Source organism: Megachile rotundata, chromosome 15 (assembly GCF_050947335.1).
Source record: "Megachile rotundata isolate GNS110a chromosome 15, iyMegRotu1, whole genome shotgun sequence".
In the NCBI taxonomy this organism is placed as follows: Eukaryota; Metazoa; Arthropoda; class Insecta; order Hymenoptera; family Megachilidae; genus Megachile; species Megachile rotundata.
Genome location: NC_134997.1, coordinates 5,721,471 through 5,736,839, shown reverse-complemented (window position 1 = coordinate 5,736,839; position 15,369 = coordinate 5,721,471). Strand labels below are relative to the sequence as shown.

The window sequence follows — 15,369 nt, the reverse complement described above, 5'->3', positions numbered from 1 at the left end:
CCACCGGACGATCGCATCCCTTTGGGATACTAAATTTTTGAAGATTCTGTGAATCATCAAATGTTCTGTTGAATCTTTCGCAATCGATGTGTTATTGCACGCGGTTTAGGCTTCCCTTGCTTAAATGGAGGGTAAAAGAGGAAACGGTCCTTGACCCTTGTTTGTTGCTTTTCTTGATAATATTCTTTATTTCCCAAATTTGGAAGTTTGAAAATTAAGTGTTAGTTACGTCATTTCGATGTTTGCAAATGACATTATCAACTTTCTATCTTTGAAAGAACGGTGATTTCTCTGTTTGGAGATCCATTTTAAAATTCGATAACTTCTAAACATGAAAGTCACTGAACAGTTTCTAAATTATTAAATTTGAAAACTTAGGGTCCTCTTATACCACCATTTTAGGGAAGCTTAAAATGCTCGCCGCTGTACACTGATCAAAAATATTTTCTCCTTCAATACATTATTGTTATTTAAATATGTAAAATGCCAGCTAGCAATATTTATTTGCTAACCTTCCATTGTTTTCAATTCGAAATTGATGTTCAAAACCGAAACACAATTATATCAATTTTTTTTATTATAAATCTCATCGAAAATTACAAGATTTATTTATTTTGTTAAATACACCATCAGAGTGGTAAAATAATAATTAATCGTAAAATGCAGATAGTCTTATCTCCCAGAGGGCCCACAATATTATGTTATAATATTATATAAAATATAATATTATCTAATGTGATATAATGTCATACTAGATAATATAATATTGTACAACATAAATTTATATTTTATAATAAATAAGAACAACATCAAATTATATAACTAATTTAATTTAAAATCTTGTATACAATCTGTATTTGCATATTTTCGACTATAACTCGTACAATGTACATAATTTACTTCAAATTCATATCGAAGCACAAAAATATGTAACACATAAGGTCCCTAGAAAATCCTTTATAATCGAACATTTTCAAAAATGAGTTAATATTTTTGAACAGTGATGCACATATTTCTAAGGTTAGTCTGCATCCTTTTAGAAATTTTATTGAAAATTGTCAGTCTTGAATCGTTTGTAAAGTTGCTGGCCAACTGACGCAGAAAAAGTTTCATTGTTCAAACGAACACCTCTAGAATATTTAATATAGGTTTGAAATTTTATTCACGCGATGTTTAAAATATAATCACTGCCTGAAATGTCACGGCCTTCGTCCGCAGAGAGTTAAATATTTCGGCACAAACGAGCCAAACATTTCTTGTTGGACTCGGTTATAAATATGTTTACGAGTACCGCGATTTGTGCCTTTTAATCGTCTTTATATTTCATTGTCTTCTATAAGCTTTCGTTTAGTCAACTTTGTAAATAGTCGTAAGAAATAATAGGTAGACTATATTCTGGGTTGGATGGAATTCGTCCTGAGTGATAGCACAGTGATGGGCAGATCATCTGCCCGCGGAGCTGATCGCGAGCTGCACGGTGCGTACAGCAAACCATTGGCGATTTCAAACTTTTAGATTTACAGATTTGGTCATTTGATAATTTATAAATTTTAAGTTTTCCAGATATTCTCGAATTTAAAAATATGGAAACCAAATTTTCAAATTTAGAGATTTAGTTATTTGAAGAATTGGAAATTTAGAAATATAAAGAGGTTAACTCAAAAGTATCAAATCTGTGAATTTGCAAATTTTTTAATAAAAAGTGCACCTGCCTATAGTTCCCCATCACTGGGATCATGTTGCATTCTAGAATGCTATAGCACTCTGCGACCAGTCAAAAAAAGAAATTGAACGAACAATATTTGTTTCTTTTACTTTTTCCTAAATAGGAAGTGTTTATTTTCACGGTGCATCATCTCCGGTATTGGTAAAACGTGAGAAACGTAACTCTAGGAACGTTAAACAGCTCTTGAACGTTATTTATTTCGAGGATCGATATCAGCATAATATTATTGTTATACATATATATATGAAAAAAAAGAAGCTAATCGAGTCAAGTTTTCGAAATGTTACGAGCACGAGGATAATCCGCCGGATATATGGTTCATACTAATTATTTCTTCGAATCAACGTTTTTTCGCCATAGTTTGTAATATTTTAATATATTAACTATTAAAAGGGAAAAGCGAGGAATGTAGGGCGAAAGATCGTGTACCGTGGTTGCAGTAACGTGTATTACGTATACACGATCGATAAATGATCATGAGCGATCACTGGTAATGATCTTCCGCCTCCGTTGTGAAACACGATGCAATGTTGCTAGGAAACAAACGACAAAGGAGAGGAATAAAAATGAAAACGAACCACTGAGGTACACGTATGAACACGCGTGCTGTAAACGCGCGTGGTCGTGTACATGTCGTTGATTGTATAATTAGAAGACAAGAAAATCGTAAAAAAAAAATAATAATTACAAAAGTATAAGGGGAAAGAGCGCGAGAGTGTGAGAAAGAGAGAGAGTGAGAGCGAGAGAGAAAGAAAAATAATGATAAAAGAAATCGACATTCATTTTAAGCATGACACAACTGTCCGTCTATTTGACTTGTGTGTTCGATGAAAGAAAATGAAAAAACGATAAAAAAAGAAACGAAAGCAAAGAAAAAAGTGAAAACACGACAGAGAGAAATAGAAACAGTACTACTACGGCTCACAACATGTTTGAAAACGAAATCATTGAACAACAAGAAAGAAGGAAAGAAAGAAAGAAAAAAAAAAGAAAAAAATGATTCATCGCCTCGATGTTAAATGTAACACGTTTTACAAGGTAACAGAGCATTTCATTTTATAACATTTCTACTGTCTATACTTTTACCCGGACAATGTTATCACCAAAAGTGGACGAAAGAAGTTAATCGATCCAGAAAACTCATCACCCAACCACCCCCCTACCCTCACACTTCTCCCCTTTCCGTTTGATAGCAAGTATTTAGCGCACCCGAAATGCATACGTGTTCGGGACACGTAATTTACGTACATACTGCGAAACGCTTGTTTCGACGAGAATTCTCGGCTACGTTTGCGAAACACGAAAATTATTGTGCAGCATTTAAATTTTAGTTAGAATGTTCTGTAACTGAAGTGAAACGAGAATCTTCTTATAACAAAATACACTTTATTCTGGTATTAAAATGAGATGAGCGAGAAGAAAGAAACTATAGGATAATACCCCCTATAGAGTCATCACTTTCGATTTTATTTCCACGATAGAACCGTAGAGTTTTTGTTTTCAGGGCTTCCCAAAATTTCATCACCTTTCGAAATAATAGCTTTTCGACTGTGAAGGAAAATTGTACCTTAACCGTGATTTAAATTTATTTTATATGCAAGAAATAATACAATTGTACTTTGAGGGATGCAGAATCTAGTGTTCCGCTAGGTACTCCTTTTTCTATCCTGGATCCCTCTAGTTAAATGAAAAAATATTGCCTCAATATTTGTTGAGCCTTAATTTGTTATTGCCTCAAAATATTGCCTCAGTAGTTAACACTTTTAGTTGTCGACTCATACTTTGGGAATCCCTGGCTTAAATAGTTTAGCGTAGACCATTTTGTTTGAAATTTAACCTGTGAAATTTCCATTTACCTTTAGTACACGAAAGTAGTCCTATTTGTCGTACATAACAGCGAATTTGCATAATCATTGTTTTACCTGGAAACAATTTCATCTGGTTCTCAAACAACTGAATTTTAAATCCTTGAAAATATTATTTCTTAAGCAGGAAGATGAACGTTGACGCTAACGTGTCCCACAAGATAAGTTCTTTTTCGTTTTTCACCAGCGGTGCAATACATGGAGCAGCGTTTATTCGACGTTTACCTTCGATATTCTAAAAGAGAATTATTTTGATGATCTTGCCGATACATAGAGATCGTTTTTAAACGTCCGCGCGAGTTGGGTTAGGAAAAATAAACGTTTTATATCTTTAAAATGTACCACGACAAAAATGTGTGTGCATACTATCTGCATAAACATATAAGAATTAAATGTTGGTCTTAAACAATTTTAATTTTGTTTTGTTAAAGAAAAAAGGTGAAAGACTTTGTCAATAATATTTAATACCTACTTTCTGATCGTATCGTTTGTGTACAGGGTGTTCCATATAAGGGGATACGATTATAGCTATTTTCAAAAATATTCCAAATATTTTCGTTTATTTTATTTTTATGGGAAGCTATAGCCAATCCTGATTACACGGATCACCCTATAAAGCGACTATAGAGTTCCTGGAAGAGAAAAGAATATCATCTTAAGTAAGATTGTATCAATTTTGAATATTTCCCGCCATAAAATTACACTTCAAATCTGTACTTCTTCCCGGTACTCTGTTGCTTCTTTTTTTTTAAGTGATCTTTAAGGTATAGCATTCATCTGCGCGCGAGAAAATCCTACACTTACATTATGACTTCGACAGGTAACGCAGAAAGTCGGTGGCATAAAAAACAAAACGGAAAAGCGGCAGGCCGACCAACGACAACGCGAATCCTTGAAACGACGCAAATCCTTGCCACGCCAAACGGAACCTTCCTCGATTAATCCTGACAAATCCATGCCCGCTCCTGCTATACAAGTCCCGACGACCACCACTACCGATATTCCGATGTCTTCTGGCTCTGCTGTAACGTCAAGTGCAAGCAAAAGCGCGATGTCTGAGGAGAATATTTCTAGCGGTTCAACAACATCGCAAGAAATTCAAGGAATCCCGCGTTTAGAAACGGTGCAGGTGTAATACTGCGCTGGTGTTCTGCACACCCGCGCATGCGCAGTTACGAAGCGCGGGTAATTCGCGCAAAATTATGCGATTTATTTCAGTTCACCGCGCAGTCATCGGGGTGTATAGTTTAATTTGTTCCTTTGTGTACCGAATCGTTTAGTGAATAATTTAGTTTCCTTCTTGAGACGGATAACATTCAACTCTTACGGGAATAGTTTGCTTGTTGATTATTGAAAAGTTTAGTTTCAAACGGACGCGAGTTTCGTGTTGACGAATGGTGCGTGCGCGCGTGTTTTCTTCATCCTTTTCACATGAAGGTATTCTAATCTTTCCTTTCACGATAAAATTATTGCTTCATAAATATCCTTTTACGGAAATTTTGACGGAATAAAAGTAACTGTGCAATTTCGATTATGTTTTTTGAAATGTTATCACGTATATGAATGAATTTGAATTTAGACGCCATTTTAAAATTCTGAATTGTAATTCAATAGGGTAAATATTTAAATAACAGAAAAAGCTCATAAGTAAATAATTTAAAATTTGAATAGCAATATAGTTTAATTGGTAAATCGGATAACGCACCATTTTTTACACAATTTGAAAATGAAGAAACGTTATGTCAATCTTGTTAAGTAGAGAAAGAAATATTAAATAACTTGAATTTCTGTTCTTTTTTTCTCGTTTGTTTTAGTAGAGATGGATTGGTATCGTTAAATAGTTTGCTTGTTTTTGAACGAAATAATAGTGATAAGTTTTGCAAAAAATAGTGTCTGGTTATTGATTGGATTTCACCTTAACTTTGCGTACTAAAAGAGAAAGATAAACAGGGAATAAAAACACCCATTGTATGCGAATAATAAGTTAATTATTACATTCTGTTCAAAACCATTAAATTTATATTATGCACTTAAATAATAATTTAATAAAGATCTTTTCTTTTGATACTATAATTTTCATATCTTAATTTCAATACATTACTTTTTATTACCATTTTTCAGATATATAAATACATTTTTCAGTTATTTATCATAAATTATACTTAAAAACATGAAACTAACATGTTGATACAATTATTTCTGATATACATTAACTTATCACATGTACAAAGTTTTATCAATTATTATGTAAGTTTAAAAGTTGCTCTCCAAATAATTTTAACCATTGGGGAAAATGTAAAAGTAAAATTATTGCGCTATGTTTATCCTCAAAATAAATATTTCCCAATATTCTTAAAGTTGAACTTTTCGAATCAGTCGTATGATATTCAGGTTGTATCTGCAGTAACATTATAGTGGACTGTAAATTTCTTGGATATAGATCTAGAATGTCTTGGCTTTTACAGCGATCTTTGATACGGCTCAAAACTGATTGTATAAAAGTTATAACTGTAGGAGCATTATCTAATTGTATAAATAATTCTTTTAAGAAAGCACATACCAACAAAAAAATACATGAAGATTTGCTGACCCATTCATACAGTTGATCCAACAAAGTGACACTCTCTGAATGATTCACATCATCTTTATTTATATCTATACATGATGACATGAAATCATTTAATAATGGTTGTTCTATTAATTTACATCTTTGAGAATTAAATATACTTTCTATTGTTGAGAGATCAAGATTCAAGTTAGAATCTTTTCGCACTGCATAACATAACAAATAATCACTTTGATCACAGGGTTCCAATTCTACGAGTTTTAGAAGTAATTTTTCCAAATGACACTTATAATACGAATTTGTGGATGTTAAGCACATTAAAGCACTAGTGAGTGATACTAAATCATTCCTTGAATCACATGTATCTAAGACATCATCTGTTATATATTTTTCTAACAAATTTTGGAGGAATGTTATTGTTTGTTTTTGATCTGTGAATAGTCTAAAATTTTGGAGAGCTTCATTAATTCTGCACCAGTCTCTTAAAGCACTCTGAAATAAAATTAAATAATCAAGTACAGTAAATTTTATGTAGGCTATTAATTATAAAAGTACATACAATTACATGAAGACGGACAGTATAACGTTGATATGCTTCCTTTGAAACTTTGTAAGAGAGTAATTTTGTTAATGATACACACACTGCATCAAATATATCATTACATGTTGGTAAAAACTTCTGATCTTGTACTAATTTTTGAAAATCCTTTGACTTTTCAAAATCTTTTGTGACACTCTCACAACTGCACAATATTGCTTTTAAAATCCTTACATCCATCCCCTAATATCATAAAATAATTATTATAATAATAAAAACCATTAAAAGTATAAAGGTCGATTATCAAATAATATTAACTTTATTAAAATGTTAAAAATTTTGGATCATATTTACTTAGGTTATAATGTTAATTGATGAAAATACAATTTGTTGTGCTTATCTCTATTAATTGTATATATACATATCATAGTTCTGATATTAAAAAATATAAAAATTATAATAACAGCTAAGTATATTATGAGTTACTTTCATCTTAATAAACAAACACATGTGGTCAAAATCATGACATGAATTATAAAATCAGACTTTATTACCAAAGATCTCATGTGTATATTCAATAAATGATTAATTTACTATAACATCAGTTTATAACAGCTGCTATATAAAAACATTGGAGACATTAATTTATGAACATTGAAATATGTATTTACATATGATACTGTGTATAAAACATAATAGGATATATTTCAGAGAGATTACTGAAAATAAATAATTCAGGAATATTAAAAAACAGTTGTAACATATAATAATACAGTAATGGAACGAATAGTAAACAAAAATTACATGTACAATATAGAATTACAATCACTACATTATTGGTTTAAAAATGCACCATCACAAAATTCTTCAAACAAATACAGTAATGTGTTGAAAATCATGCAAAATACAATTTATAAAAATGATGTATCAGATGTTATAAGAAATAACATTCAAGACTATACAAAGTAAGAAAAGTAAAGTCAAATTTTGCCATTATTAAAATAATACAAAATTAATTTTTTCTCACTATGTAGCATTTCTCGGAGATCACAATTTAATTTTTATAACAGAGAGATTTTAAGAAACGTTTTTGAACATTGGAAAATGTATGTTATTCACAAATTACATGCAAGGAGAGCCATGTTTAAAGCAAGTTATTTTTACAATAAAAAATTACGAAAAATGATTTTAAATACATTATCAAAAAATGTATTGCTAAAATGGCAACATATTGTTTTTCCTACCAATAAATACTCTAATGAAGTTGTTTCTCCTACAAATTATATAAAGCTAGAAACATATTATAATAATGCTTTATTAAAACGATATTTTATATTCTGGGTTAATTATACTTCAATCAGAAATAAAAAGAAACTACTATTAGAGAAAGCTGTTACATTTTATAATTCACGCTGTTTGAAGAAGTGTATTTTCATTTGGAAAATTTATGTAATGCAACAAAGGCAAAAAAAGACAATGCAAAATAAAGTATGTATGATACTTAGTATTAAACATGTATTTCATATTTGGATAATAATTATTTGCTTCTTAATTTATAAAATTTTAATGTAGGTACTTAAATTTTATGCAAAAGGTATTTTACAAAAATATATGACAGCTTGGATCAGCATCTGTGAATTCACATTACTAAAAAATAAAATAGAAAATGTAGTCACATTTTATAATAACAAATTAGTATTAAAATATTTTTATACTTGGAAAAAATATTACAAAGTTAAATTACAAAAGTTGTATGTAGAAAAATATGTTCAAACATATTACAGAAAAAAATTATTGGGACAGTATCTAAAACAATTTATTATGGTATGATTTTTATAAAATGAATTTATATATGATATTTATATTTAATTCTGTTATATTTTATTTCTTTTTTAATAGTATGTAAATGAATCTATTACTGATAAAATGGCACAAGAAAGGGCCACAATATTTTATAATTCTAAACTAATGAAAAAAGCATTTGCAGCATGGCAATATTGGTACAATAAAAAAGTGGATAATGCTACAAAAATATATCAAATTAGAAGTATATTTGAAGATAAACAAAAACTTCAAATATTGACTAATTGGCGTTTATATATTTTTAACAAAAAATGCAAAAGAAGAAAAATGTTTATGTCACAAAACTTCTATAACAAAAATTTGACAATTAAAGTAGTAAGAAAACTTCATAGCTATACTGTTTATAAAAAAGAGAAACGAATTAAATTATTTTATGTAAATGATAAGAGTAGACATATTATTCAAAAACTGCAATACTTGTACATAGATAAATGGAAGAAAGCACTGTATGGTGCTGTGCAAGAAAAACAAAAATTAAATCAAGCTATTAACTTTTGGGAATTAATCGTAACCCGTAAATACTTATTTTATTGGAAAGAATTTTCTCAACAGTATAAAATGAAAACACTTCGTAAACAGAACTTATATGCAATAGCTGCAGATTTTTTGGTAAAAAGATTTATGCTACATTGGTACTCTAAACTGAAAGATGCTCTAGTTGTACATAAAAAAGAGACTCTAGTAATTGCCATGATAGAACATAAAATTATGGGGAAGTGTTTGCTATCATGGAAAGAATATGTTGCAAAGAAAATAAAAATGAAAAATTGTATTGAAGAGGCGAAAGAAATTCATAAAGAATTCCTACTCCGTGAAGGGCTGAAAAAAATTTTGAGAAATTCCCTTCATAACATCGATGATCAATATGATATGCAATTAGAAAATGCAATAATAAGATCATATACAAATTTTGAAATTCTAAAAGAATACTTTAACAAATGGTATTCTTTAATATATCCAAAGAATAAATCAAAATTCTTATACAAAATTATAGAGAACAATTCTTCTCAGCTTATAGAACTCCCAATTTCGACTGATCTTGAAAATACCAGTTTAATTTTACCGGACTATATGAAGAAAAGCGTTAGAATTATGTATACAAAATAGCAGTATATTTACTTATACAAATTATTTATTGTACCTATATTCTTTATATACAAGTTATTATTTAAAGATAATCTCAGTTTGTATAGTACAATTATATTAAAAATATCAGCTGCATTATAGTAACAAATGAATAATGTAAGGAAGCTTGTTATTGATTAGAAATATTGAAATTGAAATGTATTTAATCAAATTTTCAAATTATAATTTTGTAAAACGCTAATATAGCGATTATGAGTTTATTACAAATTATTTAAATATAATTTTGACTACGAAAAATGAATATTAAAATTCGCGTAGGAGAGCTTATTCCATAAGTTATTTCTTTCTTTTTAACTTTTTTAATTCATTTTGCTGTGTAGCAGCTTCGCCAAAAATTTCTCTCACTTTACGTTTACGTTCATCGTCACTCTTAATCTGTTCCTTTATTTTAAGTTTTGCTAAGAAAGCTCTGTCTCTTCGTATTTCGCGCATAGCACCTTTCATTTCTTTCTTGTATTTATGTAATAATTTTTCTCGTTCTGCTTTCTCTTTGGACATAGTTCTTGGTTTCTTGCCATCGTATCTGTAAATATATATACTAATTAATATGCAACATATCAATAAAAATGAAACATTATCTAAAATGATTACATACACTGTTTCAATTCGGGGTTCATATAATCTTAATGGTTTTGGTTTTTTCTTTTCAATCACAATATATTCTAATTTCTTATTTTTCAATGCATTCAAGTCTTCCTGTAAGTTTTCAACAGATTTTCTCACAGTTTGTGGATACTTGTCAAAGGTGTTCGGTTTAAGTAACTTAATGACTGGTTCAAATATTGAATACACAGCTTCAAGTTCTTCAAGCTGATTTTTAAATTCGTGCAATAAATTTACAGCCGTTAAAAGAGCTCGTATCTTGAACTCATTGTCTAATTCTCCAGCTATTAAATCACTTGCTTTCATGGACGTGATATTCAGGTCAATATCTAAATCATTTTGATCATCATAAAGTATTAACAAGTTACTAAAATCTCCAACGGTTTTAAATGGTGGTATCATTTTTATCCCTTGAATTAAGTGCTTTGGCGTAGATACATATATTATTCCACGCAAGAAATTGATCACAGATGGTGCAAATCTTTTGCTTAGTACAGTATACTGCAAATATAATTGATATATTATACTGTAACTTCATATATCACATTGCATAAGAATACTATTATATTATTACCTCTAAAATAAGAGTACATATAAAAAGACCTTTCGAGATATCCACTTTGTTTTTAACACGACATCTGAACAGTATTTGAGACATAAATATTAAACAAGGAGTAGTTACACCATGTCTAAAGTCAGATGTTGGAAACATCAAAGAAACTAATTTGAAAAAAATAAGCTGAAATAAAAAAATGTTTATTTTATAGTTATTATATGAATTATATTGTGTAACTATAAATAAAATTACCGTATCTAAATCAGGATATCTCTTTTTGTTTTTTTCGAATTCTTCATGCTTCTCTTTAATTATTGCCTGTATAATATTTTTAGTATTTTGTGGATTTACATGTGCAAGATCATACAAAAATGGGGACAATCTGGAAGAAATAGAGATCATTATCTTTATCTTATGAAAGAGTAATAATAAAGATTGTAGTCTATGTATTACCTATCAATAATTTGAAAACACTTGATCACACTTTCAACATTATCCTCAATAGCAATGTCATTTAAATGTTGTAATAAAAATAAAAATAAATTTGATAACTTTTCTTTGTTCTTATTGTCTAAAGACCAATGATTGCATTTAATAATACGTTCTACAATAAGTGACTGATACTCAGCATTATGATTCTGTAATAATTTTTGTAATTCTTCAAAGGTTTCAGGCATTTTGTAAGTATAAGGTAATTCTTTCCTTGCATTTTCCATAATTTCTTTCCTCTTAAGAAGATCATTTCTAATTTCTTGATCTCTAGTTTTGGTATCCAGTTTGAGAACTCCTGTATCATTTTTTGACTTTGGACTTAATTTTTCTTTTGGAATAGCAATAGTATCTTTCATTTGTAATTCATTTTCATCTTCACTAGAAGATTCTGATTCTTTTAAATCTGATAAATTGTCTTCATCAGAGCTTTGAAATTTTTCTACATTTGAATTTTCATCTAATTCACTTTCAGCAGAATTATTAGTCCTTGCTTCTTTCTGAGTAGTGCCATTTATTTCAACAGCATGTGACTGTTCATTTTCATCATCATTTATTACTTCTTCTGTGTTATTATTTGACAGTGAATCATCAGTATTGTCACTATCATTATTATCATTATCATCATTATTGTCATCATTATCATCTTCAGTATCACTAATATCACTACCATCTTCATTACTTAATTTTTTTTCTGTATTCTTGATTGAATTGGCTTCATTATCCATTATTTCATCATCTACAGTTTCTAGTACAAAGCCATCATCAAGATCATCTGCAGACTTGTGTTTAATTTCATTATTTGAGTTGTTTACAAATCCTTTCATTCTTGCTAAACGATCTAATTCTAGAGCTTCCAACCTCTCTTTTTCCTCTTTTATTATTTCTTCTTCAGACTTTAATTTATCAGATGGCATACCTTTGGCCTCAAATTTCAATTGACGTACAGCTATGTCATAATCATCAGCTTTGGTTTTCTCAGCTGGTTCTTCAATAGCTTTGTTAGCTGTCGATATAATTGGAAGAAGATCTCTCCATTCAGAATCAAGTTTGTCTGTTAAGTCAACAGTTTGTTCACGTATTTTCTGTTTTTCAGCTTTTCTTTTCTTCGATTCAGCTATAAGTTCATCTATGATATCTTTTCTAGATTTCTGAGAGCCTGATTTTGATAAAACACCACCACCAAAATGAGCTTCTTCAACAAATTTATCATGTAATTTCCCAGTTCTGTTTTCATCCTCACTAAACTCATCATCACTTTTTGGATCATCAAATTTTTCAATTTCCTCTAAGGTTTGTCCTCTGTGCGTTAATATTTCTTCATCATTTAAATTATAGATACTCTTTTTTTTATGAGCTCTCATGCGTTCTGCTGCAAATCTGGCAATGGCCTTATCTTCTTCATTCATGTTAACATTTTTTTCACCTATACGCTTATCTAAAAACAGATTAGCTTTGTTCTTTAATTTATATTCTTGAAGAAGTGTCCCTTTACGCTTATTTATTGCTTTTGCACGTGAAATTCCTGGAAGTCCTTTATCCGCTTTACTCTTTTTTCCCAAAACATTTTGTTTGTCTTTGTTTATGTGAACTTCAAATGGATTTAAACTTTTTTTATTTTGTTGATTACGCTTTTGCTGAGAAATCTCTGATAACTTCTTCTTTGCTTTAACCATTTTGAATTTCAATTTTTATAACACTAAACGTTATGATACATGGATCAAATTTTAATATTAAAAATTATTACTTGTTCTGATAATTTATGTTATTGTGGAATAAATTGTCATCATAATTATATTAATAGTAATTCTTAATGTACGTCTTCTATTAATGTTTTTATTTTATAGTAAAAATTGATTTGGCTTAATCCATAACCTACTCTTAAAGAAAATGGATACCAAACATAAATCTTAAAAAACAAATATACTCTTATATCATGTTAAGTTACATTAAATCGTCTCATATAGTAGAATTAATGAATACTATTTTTTTTGTTTGAAAAATTTTTCTTATTTATTCGATCTTTTACCGCTGCCCACGTGTATTTATGTATTTTGTTTATTGTTATCAATACTGACGGTAACTGCATTTATACAACTGATCAGAATTACTCACAGAGAAGGTACAGAATAGATCAGTCATGTTATGGGATTTCTTGTTTCATAGTTAACTTACGGGGATAGCATACGACTCATTGGTTGTTTGATAAGTAGCCAATACCTAAAAAGTTTTACCTCTGCCGCTCCAAATTCGAGTGCACTCGAAAGCAAATCTGGTTTCCCTAGGGAAAATGGCGTCCTAAGCGTAAATACATTTTCGAAATTGAAATTTTCATAACTAAATGTTCATTTTTAAAAGTAATCTGTTTTATTACACATATTACACTTGAAAAAGATGATTCTAAAAATTATATCAGCATGTTAATTACTTTATTTGTATATAAAAATTATGTAAGCTAACATTCCTTCATAATTGTATTTTACGTGCAAATTCATTTAGTCTTATTTGCTTCATTTACTAATAGAACAATAATTTATTGCAAAGTAATTAATTATCTTACTTACTCTTACATCAACTTTAAAATTTTTAATTTACGCGAGCACTGTCTGAAACATAGCGCTAGTGTCATTTATAAATAAGATAAAATTCTATAATTTTAAAAATTGCATTTTACTGACCAATGCTTAATCATTTGGCGGTAAAAAGAGGGAACTAAATTTGAAACAATTTATCTAAAAAAATATTGACTTTTTTCACTTACTGTGCTATAATACCTTCCAAATCGTAATGTAAAATAACTTGGGAATGTTTTATAAATGTTGACAAGTCAAAAAGATAATTAATTACGAAAATTGAGTTCACGATTTAGTTTTATTAATTCCTGCTTTGCAGGTAATTCTTTCAGGTGTAACAATGTCTCATCTAAATCATTTAAGGCCCAAACCAAATCTAACGGGATATTTTCCCGTTTATCAAATTGTTACAACCAGATAAAGTTTTTACATTATTTAGTCCATGGATACACACATCTCTCCGTATGTAATTTACCATGATATAGCAAAGAACTTGCATCGCATATGCGCTTTATAAGAATTTTCGTGAAGAAACAAAGTACATGTCAGAGTAATTCGCTAAAAAAAAGTAATTGTCGGTATAATCTAATAAAATTAAAGTAGACCTCGGGATAATCCGATAAAAATAAAATGAAAGTTAAGATAACGCGATAAAAATAAAATAAAAGTCGGGATAACTTGATAAAGTTAAAGTCGAGATAATCCGATAAAAATATACAGATAAAATAGTAATTTGTTAAATGCAATATAAATACTCAGCAATCAGAAAACACAATTATAATCGTGCATTTAAATAAAATATACAATCAAATATAAAATAATACAATAAAATGACGCAATACAATAAAATAAAATATAAAATACTAGGTCTGTTTGATTACGCGCTCCGCTCCAATGTTGAGCGAGCGAGTAAATTTCACGCTAAAGCAAAAATAGTCAACCGTGTCATCCGGTTGAATTGGTTGAGTGGTGCAAGAGAAAAGCGTGGACAAAAAAGTTGAAAGGTCAAGTACATAAGCGCGAGCAAATTCAATTTTGCACTAAAGTCTACGAGGATATGGTTTTTCGGTAATAATTCTTCCGTGGCATGCGCTGTCGGCGCGTAGGTGGAATATACACGACAATGAGTATGCAAAATCGTTACTCACTTTCTGAGCACAGTTTATGAACTTTTATGATTAAAAAGTGGCCAGCAATGCATTATTTACATGGTTCGATCATAAAAGTTCATAAATAATGTTCGGGTAACGAGTAATTAATTATTTTGTGTCAGTATTGCGATACGTACATGAGCCGCCTATGTCAATTCTACTGCACATGCAAAGTGCAATATTTCGGCACTTTCTCGACGTAGTATGGTTCCTGAGGCATTTAGAAACAAATTTCTATTAGGGTTTGATGCATATAGATGCCTAATAAAGCCAGGAAATCAATTTTTGTCGAA

General features: G+C 29.6%; 4 protein-coding genes across 15 annotated transcripts in view; 2 read left to right on the top strand and 2 right to left on the bottom strand.

Annotated features, from left to right (window-relative positions):
* The window catches only part of Pur-alpha (Purine-rich binding protein-alpha), a 34,555-nt gene extending 28,476 nt beyond the window's left edge, over positions 1-6,079 (top strand). For all 7 annotated transcript variants that reach the window (XM_076540407.1, XM_076540406.1, XM_012294987.2 and 4 more), the window contains one exon: positions 4,412-6,079. In XM_076540407.1, coding sequence (XP_076396522.1) covers positions 4,412-4,726 — 315 coding nt within the window. In that variant the 3' untranslated portion in view covers positions 4,727-6,079. The remainder of the gene's footprint in view (positions 1-4,411) is intronic.
* LOC100875841 (uncharacterized) lies at positions 4,266-7,838 on the bottom strand. Of its 6 annotated transcripts, none has more exons than XM_012294964.2 (4): positions 7,250-7,385; positions 6,717-6,938; positions 6,152-6,649; positions 4,266-5,989 (listed from the first exon to the last, which is right to left on the bottom strand). In XM_012294964.2, the coding sequence occupies exons 1-4, from the start codon at positions 7,259-7,261 to the stop codon at positions 5,828-5,830; spliced, it is 894 nt and encodes a 297-aa protein (XP_012150354.1). In that variant the 5' UTR covers positions 7,262-7,385; the 3' UTR covers positions 4,266-5,827. The 6 variants fall into 6 exon arrangements, with proteins under 6 accessions (XP_012150354.1, XP_076396523.1, XP_012150350.1 ...); XM_012294965.2 differs by having other exon boundaries at positions 5,941-6,078; XM_076540408.1 differs by lacking the exon at positions 7,250-7,385 and adding an exon at positions 7,723-7,838 and having other exon boundaries at positions 4,266-6,649.
* LOC143265893 (uncharacterized) lies at positions 7,473-11,131 on the top strand. Its single transcript, XM_076540405.1, has 4 exons — positions 7,473-7,660; positions 7,730-8,183; positions 8,268-8,519; positions 8,595-11,131. The coding sequence occupies exons 1-4, from the start codon at positions 7,473-7,475 to the stop codon at positions 9,663-9,665; spliced, it is 1,965 nt and encodes a 654-aa protein (XP_076396520.1). The 3' UTR covers positions 9,666-11,131.
* l(3)07882 (Nucleolar protein 14 homolog l(3)07882) lies at positions 9,673-13,627 on the bottom strand. The gene is made up of 5 exons (XM_003707427.3): positions 11,317-13,627; positions 11,116-11,245; positions 10,882-11,046; positions 10,300-10,808; positions 9,673-10,227 (listed from the first exon to the last, which is right to left on the bottom strand). Exons 1-5 carry the CDS (start codon positions 13,026-13,028, stop codon positions 9,981-9,983), a joined length of 2,763 nt encoding a protein of 920 aa, XP_003707475.1. The 5' UTR covers positions 13,029-13,627; the 3' UTR covers positions 9,673-9,980.
* Positions 13,628-15,369: the final 1,742 nt, after the last annotated feature.

Excerpts from the sequence above, each read along its gene's own strand:
- LOC100875841 (XM_012294960.2), bottom strand. Across the intron at positions 6,650-6,716 it reads CTGTCCGTCTTCATGTAATT|AGTGCTTTAAGAGACTGGTG; the intron begins GTATGTACTTTT and ends ATTTTATTTCAG.
- LOC143265893 (XM_076540405.1), top strand. The coding sequence starts at position 7,473 with ATGGAACGAATAGTAAACAAAAATTACATGTACAATATAGAATTACAA. Across the intron at positions 7,661-7,729 it reads AACATTCAAGACTATACAAA|CATTTCTCGGAGATCACAAT; the intron begins GTAAGAAAAGTA and ends CTCACTATGTAG. Across the intron at positions 8,184-8,267 it reads AAAAGACAATGCAAAATAAA|GTACTTAAATTTTATGCAAA; the intron begins GTATGTATGATA and ends ATTTTAATGTAG.